The sequence below is a fragment of the Ziziphus jujuba genome, chromosome 2, assembly GCF_031755915.1.
Source record: "Ziziphus jujuba cultivar Dongzao chromosome 2, ASM3175591v1".
In the NCBI taxonomy this organism is placed as follows: domain Eukaryota; kingdom Viridiplantae; phylum Streptophyta; class Magnoliopsida; order Rosales; family Rhamnaceae; genus Ziziphus; species Ziziphus jujuba.
This window is the reverse complement of record NC_083380.1, coordinates 20,727,677-20,740,569: the sequence shown is the minus strand read 5'-3', so window position 1 is coordinate 20,740,569 and position 12,893 is coordinate 20,727,677. Positions and strand designations below refer to the sequence as shown.

General features: G+C 31.2%; 1 protein-coding gene across 2 annotated transcripts; it reads left to right on the top strand.

Moving 5' to 3' along the window:
- Positions 1-2,486: 2,486 nt before the first annotated feature.
- On the top strand, positions 2,487-7,414 carry LOC107419042 (uncharacterized). 2 transcript variants are annotated; one of them, XM_048474213.2, is made up of 9 exons: positions 2,487-2,665; positions 2,820-2,935; positions 3,062-3,113; positions 3,417-3,566; positions 4,595-4,805; positions 5,235-5,280; positions 6,320-6,440; positions 6,536-6,608; positions 6,946-7,414. In XM_048474213.2, exons 1-9 carry the CDS (start codon positions 2,596-2,598, stop codon positions 7,178-7,180), a joined length of 1,074 nt encoding a protein of 357 aa, XP_048330170.2. In that variant the 5' UTR covers positions 2,487-2,595; the 3' UTR covers positions 7,181-7,414. The 2 variants fall into 2 exon arrangements, with proteins under 2 accessions (XP_048330170.2, XP_048330169.2); XM_048474212.2 differs by having other exon boundaries at positions 2,489-2,665; positions 3,056-3,113.
- The last annotated feature ends 5,479 nt before the right edge of the window (positions 7,415-12,893 follow it).

Here is a 12,893-nt window from a genome sequence, read left to right as displayed (position 1 = left end):
GGACAACATCTCAATTTGGTCGAAAATGTGCTATTTAGCCGCTAGCTTTGACTTTTCTTTTTATTCAAGCAAGTTTGACTTATTCTAATTAAGGGATAACGTGTGGGAATCATTATTAATCATATTTGGCATCCTATATGGCATATGAAAGCTGATTTGGAGCTCAAAAAAGCTGGACATTGGTAAAAGATATCTTACTAGTCAAACTAGTCAACTAATTTCCTAATTTGATTTTGACTTTTGTTTTAGGAAATTAGTCTTATATTTGGTTTCAATTTATTTATTTGCTGAACAAATCAACTTAGGAAATTTATTATTTTATTATTTTCTTTGTAAATTAATTAATTCCTAATTCAAAATAAAGGAATTAATTAATTCAAATTAGTTTAGGAAAGTAGGTGAATTTTGACCAACATGTTTCCTTTTCTTTTTGGTAGCCAGTTTTGTTATAGGTTTTTAGGGTTTATTACTTTGTAATTTTAGCCTATTTAAGGGCTTATTTTTAAGGAAAAACACATCTTTAATAATATGCTGAAAATTATTTGTGAGATAGAATTCTCTTTATTCTCTTTGAACACCTAAAACACCATTAAAGAGTGAGTGTTTTAGTTTTGACTTATCAATAGGGCTTCCATAATCTATTGTGGTATTTTCATTATATCAAGATTTCTAATTACAGGTTGGTTAGAGGTTAAGGTTTTCATAAGAAATGAATTTAATTGAGATTCAGACTAATATAATACGGGTTTAGGCGCAAATCGTCCTAGATTCGTATCACTCTAAAGTTGTGGTAAGAATGTCATCACTTCCACACTCTACAATACTCCATCCTTGGCATAATTTTGTTAATTCATCCACGTAATTAGTTATTTAAATTTAAAAGCCAACACAATTATAGGTGCATGATAAGAGATTGACACTTTAAATCCTTTTAAATGAAATAATTGATTTTGTTTAAGCATAAATTTGTCGAATTTTTTATTATAAAATATTATTGAATAAGGATAAATTTTAGTTAAATTTGTTTAATATTTGAAAGGGTTAATTTCATTTACCTCTTATGAGATATGATTTAAATGCAATTTGATAAATATAATTTCAAAATGTCATTTACCTTTTTTCAGGTTTCAAATAGTTTTCATTTTCTTCCTCTATTATTTGATGCACTCCCTTCAAAAAAGTTTCATTTAGACCCCTTATAAAAGTGTCATTGTAATTTTTAGAAACTAAATTGGAATTAATGCATATCTCAAAAGGTCTAGTTGAAATATTTGCTATTTGAAATTTTATAAAATGAATAAGTCAATTAAATATCAATTGTTATTATGGTTAATAGGCACCAAAATATATATATATATATATATATATATGACACAAGCAAAATTATACATAATTGCTAAAAATTAAAAATTATTCAAAAAAATTTCATTTAGACCCCTTATAAAAGTGTCATTGTAATTTTTAAAAACTAAATTGGAATTAATGCATATCTCAAAAGGTCTAGTTGAAATATTTTCTATTTGAAATTTTATAAAATGAATCATTCAATTAAATATCAATTGTTATTATGATTAATAGGCACCCCCCAAAAAAAAAGAAAAAAAGAAAAAAAGAAAAAAAAAAACAAACAAAATGACACAAGCAAAATTGTACATAATTGCTAAAAATTAAAAATTATCGTAGTGCAAAATAGAAGGCTATTATGAGTTATGAATTGGTTTATAAATATTCTTGGTTTTTATACTTTGGTTTTTTGGTTTCTTTAGATCGAAATCATAATTCATTCTTTAAAATATTAACTATCTATCTATATATATATATATATATATGTTTTAAGCATTTACTACATTGATTGACCATCTAGTTCGTTCCTAGTTTAGTTATGGTCCTGTTACTTATAATTATATGTTTATTTATTTTAGTAACAACTATTATCGAATAAGAATTAAATATGCAATAATGTGAAAAAAAAAATTAGCTATGCAATACTCATATTGAAATTAAAACTAAAATTGAAGATTTTAATTGGAAAAAATAAAAATATAGCTAATGTTTCTTTAAAAAGTGAAAAAAAAAAAGTTTTAGCACTATGCATCTCAATTATTAGGCTTTTGCACTTTAGTCTATAGTTTTTACTTTTTGGCATTCTAGTTTCTAAAAAATTCAATTGTTGATACACCATCAATTTTTAAATTATTATTATTATTATTATTTTATATTTTAGCAGTTTTGAGTTCAGGTAACCTCATCGAATTCTTTTGTATTGGATAAGTATAATTTATATCACAAATTTATTAAAAAATATTAAAAAATGTTTGAAGATGAAAGTGTATAAAAAATTGAAATTTAAAGACTAAAAGATCAAAAAATAAAAATAAAAAAACAAATTAAAAGGCCAAAATAGAAAATCTTATAATTGAGTTGCATATGCGCCAAATACCCAAAAAAAATAAAAATAAAAATAATTGAAGGGTCTTCAAAAAAGCCTTATTGAAGTGTTAAGCTTGAGCCCCCTTCTATTTCAAAAAGAGTTCCAAAACCCTCGTGAGAGAAAGGGAGAGAGGGGTATTAGCTCCATTGTTTTTTACAGCTTTGATGGCGGTTCAGAGTTCGGCTTCTAGCAAAACTCAAGCTTTAGGCAACTCAACTCACAATCAGTTCTTTAGTAAGCTTTTCCAATCCACTCTGTTTCTTTCCATATAACCAATTCGATTATTTGGCATGAATTTTTTTATTTTTGTTTTTGCCTTTTTTTTTTTTTTTTGTGTAAAAAGTGATGGGCAATTATCTGACTAATTATAAAATCTTTTGATTGTTAGTATGGAGGGAGTTTTTATGGGGAGCAGTTGCTGGGGCTTTTGGGGAAGGGATGATGCATCCGATTGACACCATTAAGACACGCATTCAAAGTCAAGCTATTCTTAGTGGAAGTCAGGTATCATCATGAACAATAGATGGTATTACGCTATTGCTATACTTAATTTATTGTGATTTATAATGTTCTAGATATATAATCTATTGCTATACTTAATTTATAATCTGGTGTATTTTGAAGAACCAGAAAAGTATACTGCAGATGGTACGAACAGTATGGGTTGCTGATGGATTACGGGGTAAATAATTATTTTTATTTATTTATTTATTTTTTAATCTTTTAGCAGTTATTAATTCTTTGTGTGTGACATGTCAAGTGTATGGGATGTGAATATCTAAGCTATCACTCTATGCTTCCACATTAGGAAATTTGATTTTGATTTATACATTTATTTTGCATTGAAGTAATGGCATGATTTTAATACTATATATATAATATGCTCTGTGACTCTGGAATGAAGAATTACTATATATTTTTTATATTAATACTGCTCATGCATTCACCTGGTTATGTTGTATTCCTGAACTGACTTTTCTTGTAGGCTTTTATAGAGGTATAGCTCCTGGAGTTACAGGGTCTCTTGCAACTGGAGCAACATATTTTGGTGTCATAGAGTCTACCAGAAAATGGATTGAGGAATCACATCCGAACCTTGGAGGTCTTTGGTCCCATTTCATTGCTGGAGCTGTTGGTAAGTTCACTTTGATTCATGGTGGATGCCAGGCACATGAGCATTATGCAGCATTCAATAACTGTCCATATGCCCATAAAAATAATAACCATACTTCTCTTAAAAAAATTATTTAATTGTGCTTGGGACTCTGGAAGATAGACTTTTCTTGTGACTTGTGGATTAATTTACCGGTGAAGTTCAATCTAAATTGTATTTGATTGTATGCAGGATGCTTTTCAGTTACATTTATCATTTATGCTTTGAATTTGCTGGAATTGTCCTTTCAATTGAAATTGATGAATGGCTTGGTGATGCAAATATGCTGGGAAATTCTTTAGGTTTCATGTTAGATGTCCTCTTATTCTTGAACTGGATGATATCCATTTACTTTAAGCATATAATTACATGGTTGCTTTTCTGGATGAGGAAATGTATTACCCATGTCTAAGCAGAGGTGTTTTTGCTTATAAGGTTAAAGAGCCTTGTATTTCATATTTTTGCCTTACAATTATATTAGTGCAGTTCAATGTGCTGGATAGTCCTGTCTATAAATATGTAATTCATTGTTCTGCTCTAGCATTCATATGTTCATAACCTTTCTTCTTGTATTGGATGCATATAAAGTGCAGTTTTTTTTTTTTTTTTTTGCAGACAGCATATAAAATGTAGTTACTCACTCCGTATGTACCCCAATGGCCCAATTGAAATCATGTGGAATTCTTTGTATGCTTAGATTTTTTTTTTTTTTTCCCTCCTACCATTTGGTGATGTGCCTGTTTAATTTTTTTTCTCTTAGCACTATTTCTCCAGTTCTCTGACATGCATATTTTGATTGCCACTGCTTTTATGGACTTGGGTCCTTGTTCTTGTGCATTGTATATGTTGATATCTAGTGTACTACTGACTATTAGCTGCCACTCTTTTGTTCCTGTTACCTGTTATATATGCCAAAAGGATCATTGATTTAATTAGTTTGCGCACGCACCAGCCACCTTGTATCTCAGGAGACTCAGTATTTCTATCTTCTTTTTCTTTATGCATTTCAGGAGATACACTAGGTTCTTTTGTGTATGTTCCATGTGAAGTGATGAAGCAACGTATGCAGGTTCAAGGCACAAGGACATCATGGAGTTCTATTGATATGAAAGCCAATGTTTCTATGAAGCCTGGTGTGCAAATGTATGATTACTATACCGGAATGTTCCAGGCTGGCAGCTCAATTTGGAAGGAGCAGGGACTAAAGGGATTATATGCAGGGTATTTGTTCAAATCAACCATATAATCTTATTGCAGTGTTATCTTTTTCACCTAATTTACTAACACTGAGGTTCAGGATTAACAGTCTTACCTTTTAAAATTTCAGTAGTTGCCTAGTTGGAAAGGAGGTTTAATGTGCAGCAATATGGGTTAATAAATTATGTATCTTCGAAGTAGTCCTCACTCTCTCCTCTGTACAATATATTTTTTAGTGATCTGTGTAGGCACTTGACCATACTTTAGCTTGTATATACATGTTGGGAACATCCTAAATTGGGTCAATCTAAATTTCTAATACCAAAGGGGTAATTCATGATCACATTTACATTGGTTTATGTTGTTTAGTGAGTATCAACTGAACAAGTTAGTCTGAGGTTGTTTTCCCAATTATTTTCTTGCATAATGTCAGTTTTTTATGGTTTTTGGCAGATATGGGTCGACACTTGCAAGGGATGTACCTTTTGCTGGTCTCATGGTATATGAATTTAATTATAACAGTCGCATTAGTTTAAAGGTTCCTTTTTGGCGTGCTGAACTACTTAATTACCTGGCTTTCAACTGATGACTAATGTAAATTTCGAATTAAAAGATGTGCAGGAAAAAAAAGGTTCTGTATTTCAATACAAGGATGTTTCATGTGCAGTTATTTTGAAGAGTATGAAATAATGTAGTGATAACCATTATGGAAGATTCTTGACCAGCTAACCTCTTTTTTTTTTTTTTTTTTCCCCATGAGGAATAAGTTTGAAGTGAAAATTTTGAATGTTTTGAAATTGGCATACTTGAAATATCCAATTCTTGCTGCTATAGAGCTTAAATAGTACTAGTTATTTTGTTACAGAAACAAACTACACGGAGAAAATTATTTTAAGGTTGGTTCAAAGTTAGAGTTATAAAATGGAGAATATCATAGAACTCTGATTTGTTTGTTACTCTAGAGGTGAATCTTGATATTGGTCAAACTTGTTAAAGTGCTTTTTGCTTAGCATAAAAAGCTCTAGAAACAATAAAAGAGAAAAAAGCTTGGTTTAAGAGCTTGTACTCCTTACATTATTCAAACTTGTTAAGGGGTTTTTGGATTTCCTGTTTACTCCTGCAAGTGGAGGCTTAGGAGCTTAATAAAATTGATTAGGTGATGGGTACAACTATCCCAGATCTGATGCAAGCCTTGATGGACCATTAAATCAGATTGCAATGGTGGGAGCATACTGTTTCCTACTGCTTTCTCGAAATCTTTCTAGTGATTTATTTCTCTGTTCTAGGATCTCTTTCTATTTTGTTTGAGAAATAAGAAAATTTATTGTGCCATATATTGATAATCCCCGTAGGTATGGCTGCTGCTGCTTCTTTTTATGTTTGAGAAATAAGAAAATTTTGTGTACCACATTTTTGAGAATCCCTATGGATATGACTGCTGCTGCTGCTTTTTCTTTCCTTGTTTCTTTCTTTTTTATTTTTTTCCCATTTAATTGTATTCAGTTTTCGCAGTAGTGATTGGTGCATGCACATTTCAGGTTGTGTTTTATGAAGCCTTGAAAGACTTGACAGAGCATGGGAAGCAAAAATGGAGTACCAATTCAAATTTCCATGTCAGTAGTTCCCTGGAGGGACTTGTATTAGGAGGATTAGCTGGAGGTATGTGCCTAGCCTGTTAATAAAGTTGGAAGGCCTCTATAATTGAACTCAGCAAGTACTCTTACCTGAACAGCAATTTATTGTCTAATTTGCAGGATTTAGTGCATATCTAACGACTCCCTTAGATGTTGTCAAAACACGATTGCAAGTGCAGGGGTCTACTTTGAGGTATCCGTTGCATTTTGTAAAAATTCATATGATTTTCAGCTCTCCAGCCCCACTCTGTTCTTTGAAGTGTTTGTTAGATAGTAGCATTTCAACATGTCAGAGAAGGACAGGGTGGGGAACACTTGCTATAGAACATGATTTACCTCATCACTGACAAGAATATATTATGCATGTCAAGATGCTTCGTTTTAGGTTTCTTAGGAATTTCCAGAGTCTTATTTTGGATTCCTAGTCTTATTTTGGCCTGGTATTCTGGCATGGAGTTTAGATTGATGATTGATGTCCAAACCGTTAATTATTTATGTTTTTAAATTATAAAAATGTTGTGAACTCTTAGGTATAATGGGTGGTTTGATACAATTCGTCAAATATGGAAGACTGAAGGCACAAAGGGAATGTTTAGAGGTAGCATCCCTAGAGTTACATGGTATGTTCCTGCTTCCGCTCTCACTTTCATGGCCGTAGAATTTCTCAGAGACCAGTTCAATGAAGGATTGAATCATGATGATGCACAAGAAGTAGCTCGCTTATCAGTGGAGAAAAAAGGATCATCTTTACCAAAGGTAGCTTAGAAATACAGATCAATATTTTTTTTTTGGAGGTATATGGGGTGGAGTAATTGCTTTCATTTTTTGTTTTTTGGGGGAAGGCAATTATTATTATTATTATTGGCTGAAAGGGAAAGCAATTCTTAGTTGTACACAACTTATAGTAATTGAATAGCAGCTAAATTGGCAAATTGGTCTTTTTACAAACAAAATTACAATGGAGAATTTTTTTTATATAGATCGGTTTTATTGGGCTCTCCTTTCACCACAAAATATTGGAACCACCTGTTTATGAGAGATGGTTTGTATTTATGATAAGAGGGCTTATAGGGCAAATCTATTGAATAACTTCTCTACATAATTGCAGAACTTGTTTTTTTTTTTTTTTTTTTTTTTTTTTTTGGTTCCTATCGTTTTCCTTTTCTACCATTTTTGTACTCTCTCTCTCATATAAAACTCGTTTAACACAGTAGAAATTACATTCAATTTGGTGAATAGTCACGAGTCATCTATAACGAGATTAAAAATTGAAGTAAAATGTTTTTATTTTTTATTTTTTTATTTATAATTTTTGATAGCGTAATAAAATAGTTAGAGAATGAAACTAGTTACAAAAAATCCTTTCAACGTAATTAATCCTAAATTTCTTTCAGAAATCCAAAGCAATAAGAAATTCAAAAGTACAAAAATTTCATTGGGAAAAAGGATGAGCTAGGTTAAAACTTTAGTGCATCAACAATGTTTTACATTTGTTCACCTAAAAATAATAGGCCACACATGATACAACGTGATGTTTTGCTATCAAAAAAAAAAAAAAAAAAAAAAAAAAAAAAAAGAACAACCTATTTGACAATTTCCCAAAATGCAAGGATTAAAGTTTTTAAAGTGAAGTACAGCGACTAATTTAACGTTGACCCCAAATTGAAGTGGGGTAAGGTTTAATTAACCTTTTTTTTTTCTCTGTTAATTTTATTGTTAATTGAAATGTATAACAAATTTTAATTGCTATTAACTAGCAAATTATACACAATAAGAAAAATAAAATAAAAAAATCAGGTTATTAAATTGACACAGTGGATAGAACGATTCCATAGCTGAACTATGTCGTTTAATCCAGTGAAAACCTAAAAAATTGCAAAGGACGTTACTTTTATCGCGGCGGAGGTTCTCATTTCTAAAGCTTTTGTTCTCCTTTCCCTATTTCAACTTTTGCTCGTATACTCAGGAAAGCATTAAAAAAAAATAAACAAACACAAGCAAGCTTTCATGGCGTTAATGGTGGGGTTACCATTATCGATCGCCGCGCTGTCGAAGTGAATTTGAACCGGACTGGGAGTCTAGTTTTTGCTGTGATGTCCGTGGCAGTGCCACAATCTTGTCCTCCGTGCTAGGTGTGTGGGTGGGTGTGTGTGCGTGTTTCTTTTTTTTTTTTTTTTTTTTTTTTTTTTTTTTTTCCTGTTAATTTATGCATTTTTTGATCAAGTATTATTCAGTCAATTTTGAGGGCTCCTTCCTGTGCTTGCCTTGATGGATTTATGATGATAAATTGGCAAGAGATTTATATGATAGATTCAAAATTGAATTTCGATTTCAAAATTGAAATTGTCCTTGTCATTGACTTAATTTTTCAGCTTGATTGTTACTGTTAGTTATATAATCAAAATCAGTTCGACTTTATAAATGTCGGTTTGTTTGTATTAGTTTCATTTATTTATTTTCATAGGCTAGGCTACCATAGTCTCACCTTTTCTCATTCCTAAAGGCTAATTCCCAACCCAACTTTTCGTGTTGCTGCAGAAACAGCCCCTTTTCAATCCATCAGGCTTTGGGAATCCATTTCTCAACCTCTTTCCTTCCCTAACTTCTCACTTCTTGTCACAGGATTTCATTATGCTCCCCATTGAAGGCTTGCTACCCTGTCCAGTCTAGTAAATATTCTTGTCCGTCTTTAAATCTGAACTAAGCATTTTTGCATTGCTTCTAATCCTAGATGACTTCAACTGATAAAAGGTAGCCTCTCCATGGTAAAAGCTCATAGGTGTTCTATTTCCCAGTACAATATATCCTCAAAAAGAATTGACCTTTAAATGTGACGGATCCCCAACCATTCTTGACTTGTTCCATATTTGCCTAGCTTCCTGATGGTACCATAAAATCATGTAGCAGAAACTACAAATTGAATTTTCAAGAACCCTCATTTTTGCTAAGTTCCTTGAACATGCCATCCGCATAAAGACTTTGAGCTTGTTTGGTGTGTATATTTTCTATTTATCCTTCTACTATGCAAGTCTCACCTGACCATGCACTTTACCCCTAGCCTTTGTCCCCAGTTTTCCTCCCACTAGGTACATGCAACCCAATATCCAGACTTGATAGTGTATGAGCCCAGCAGTGATGAAACTAAGCTTACCTTTCTTCCTTTCCTTGTCCTCCCAGTGTGATTTTTAAGATTTCAGAAGCCTCATGCTGTTAAAAACATTGCTCAACCAGAGGTATATTCCACCCTTATAATGCATTTAAAGCTCGGCCACTTTGATGTCTGCATCTAATCTCATTGGTGATTCTGCTTTGAATAGGAATGCATATAGAATCCATTTGTCCTCAAATTACCATCCCCAGTCCTCCAGATACATTCCCTTGCTAGAATATTATGCCTCATAATAAGCTATGCCATAGTGTGAAGAATTTTTGCCCCTATCTTCATCCATAAACACCCTGTTAGGAAAATAATTGGCCCTAGATGAGCATTTGCCATGATTAACAGGCTGTATTAGGGTTAAGGACATGATATTCTGGTTTTCAAGACAATACTATATGTTAATATGTGGGGTTCAGGCTTGGTTATCAGAAAGCTTTAGTATATTTTGTTACTGCAAGTATCTTGACTATCTTTAACTATGAACAATTAAGAAAAAGTTTACTGAAAATGAGCCAGGAACATACACCTTCAGTAAAATCAAAAGAAAAAGAAAGGGAGCAATTGCATCATATGTAGTACTTATGAAACCAAAATTCATTAAAAGAAACTCTCTGAATATCTATGGTTGAAAAGAAGAAAATTTATCAGCTCAACTTGAAATTTTGATTTGCTTAGGAAAAAAGTAAAACTATAACACTGAGGAAAAAAATATGGAAGAACAATAATTATAACTGAGAGCATTTAGAATGAGGAAGGAAAGATCAACAATCAGAAGTTCTAAACAGAAAACATTGGATTAGATATTCTCCGAAAAAGCTTCTTTTTTGACATAAAGAAACTGTGATAGTTAAGTTAAAGCTATGCTGAGCAGACTCAAATTTACAAAATTGAAAATGCTAAACAAACTCATCTGTAAAACTAAAGAGTCGGTAAAACCCAAAGGCGATGTTATCGATCAAATAGACAGATAAACCCAATACAGCTATTTGCCCGATAACAAGAACCAATGGACCAAAAATTGAAAACACTAAGCAAACTATAATACATAATGTACCATTTCTATTAAACGCAACCTCCGAAGTTTTGATGCAAATGCACAAATACATACAAGAAAAAGACCAAGAATTTCCCAAAAACTCTAATTGAGGATGATAATAAAAGATTGAAATGCCCACAAGAACATGCTTCAAGCCTCACACCCTTCCCAGGTCCCTTTACACTCTTCTCCAGATTTTCTTAATAAAACCTCCTAGAAAGTTAACCCAAATCCCTTTACACCCTTTCCTAGAAAACTAGCCCCGAAGAGAAATAAACAAGGAAGAAAAAGAAGATACAATAAAGAGGAAATATTGAGTCACTCTTCTACATCTTCTGCCAAAATTTTGTCAATTCCTGAGCAACTTTCCGCATGGTAAGTTTGGATTCTTCCTTTTCTACAAGACACATAAAGGCTAGTTCAATGCTCTTTTGCATGGTAGATTCTGAGAATTTCAACTTGGAATCTACCAATTTACAGATGTTGTTGCTTTCCTTCAAAGTGTCCTTTGCCTACAAAAATCCGTCATTTGATAACAATTCAGCAAGTATCTAATCTATGTATGCACAAAATTATTGATGCTCACCCATGCAACAAGTTTTTGTAGACAACCAGCACTGCTAAATTAATATTACTAATTTCTAAATTAACTAACTACAAATGGTAACAAAATACACTACATAAAGCAAATTAGTAAACTTTTACAATATCAAAATTTTAAATAATATTTATAAAGCTATAATTGTCATTACATAATACACACAAATAATTATCATTACATAATTTAAAAAATGATTTAAATGTGTACAACATTAGATAATAAAATTAATAAACAAGGGAGCTAGCAGTGATGAGAAGTGGTATAGGTGGATGAAATTTATGTACCTATAAATATCTTCAACCACCAACAGCTGATTACTCATACTTGGCATTTAGCAATCAAACTTTGGTTTGTTTAAATTTATGTACCTATAAATATCTTCAACCACCAACAGTTGATTACTGATACTTGACATTTAGCAATCAAACTTTGGTTTGTGTAAACAATCTTGACTTTTGCAATGATTTTCAGCTATCAAAATTTGTTTACTAAATGCCAATTATTTTAGTTATTAATAATTTTTAAACTTTAATATTCGTAATTCTTTAATATATTAACTATTAATGGTGCAACATTACACCATATAAAACAAATTAGTAATTTTTAATCATACCAAAATTTTAAATAGTATTTATAAAAAACCTATAATTATCATTATATAATAGATATAAATTATTATCATTACATAATTAAAACAATGATTTAAGTTTGTACAAACATAGACAATAAAATTTATGAACAAATATAGCTAAATAAAGTGATGGCCGTGGTGTTCAATGATGTAGATAGTGGAAAATGTTGCGTTGAGATAGCCGTGGTGTTCAATGATGTAGATAGAGGAAAATGTTGCGTTGAACTTATCACTGCATTGATTTTAAACACATATGCTCCATTGCATTAATCTTGATTTTAGTCCTTAAATTCTTAAAATCTAATAAATGGAATGAATAACAACCAAAATCAAACGAAAATCAACCTAGAATAACAATTGGCTAAAAATAATATTATTGACTAAAACAACTCCAAGATCAAATTGTAAATTACAGTATCTATTATAATAAGTAAATATATATATATATATATATAAATTATTTGGTTTGGATATCCATATGTTTTTATCATATGGACATTTACAAAGATGACGACTTTTGAAAAAATCGTCGTTTTTTTGTGATAGTATTGACGATAATATTTTCAAAAATCGTCGTTTTTGAGGATGTCCACACGATAAAAATGTGCATACGTCAGCACTATAGACAGACTATATATATATTATCTAAACTAAAACCTAAAATTGAAATTGAAATTAAATGAATATTTAAAACCTGGAAGTGAAATTCAAACTAAAATCTCTTTGAGAACTCCAACAATCTTAAAAAAAAACCCATTAAACACAAACAAGAAAAAATGCTTATTACTTGACAGTTAATAATAAGAAAACTTGAATGGCAGCCAAAAAGAAGACATGGCAAATTTAAATTCCATACGTCTAAAGACCAATTCAAAGAAGCAAACCAAATAAAAATTCATTATAAGAAACGATTTGCTTAAGCCAAAAAAAGAAAAAAAAAAAAGAAAAAGAAAAAGAAGAAGAAGATAGAATTTTTACCATTTAATAATTTAAAAACAGCAAGAAAGCATCCAAACAAGAAGAAGATGACGAATGACGTTGCTCGGAGAG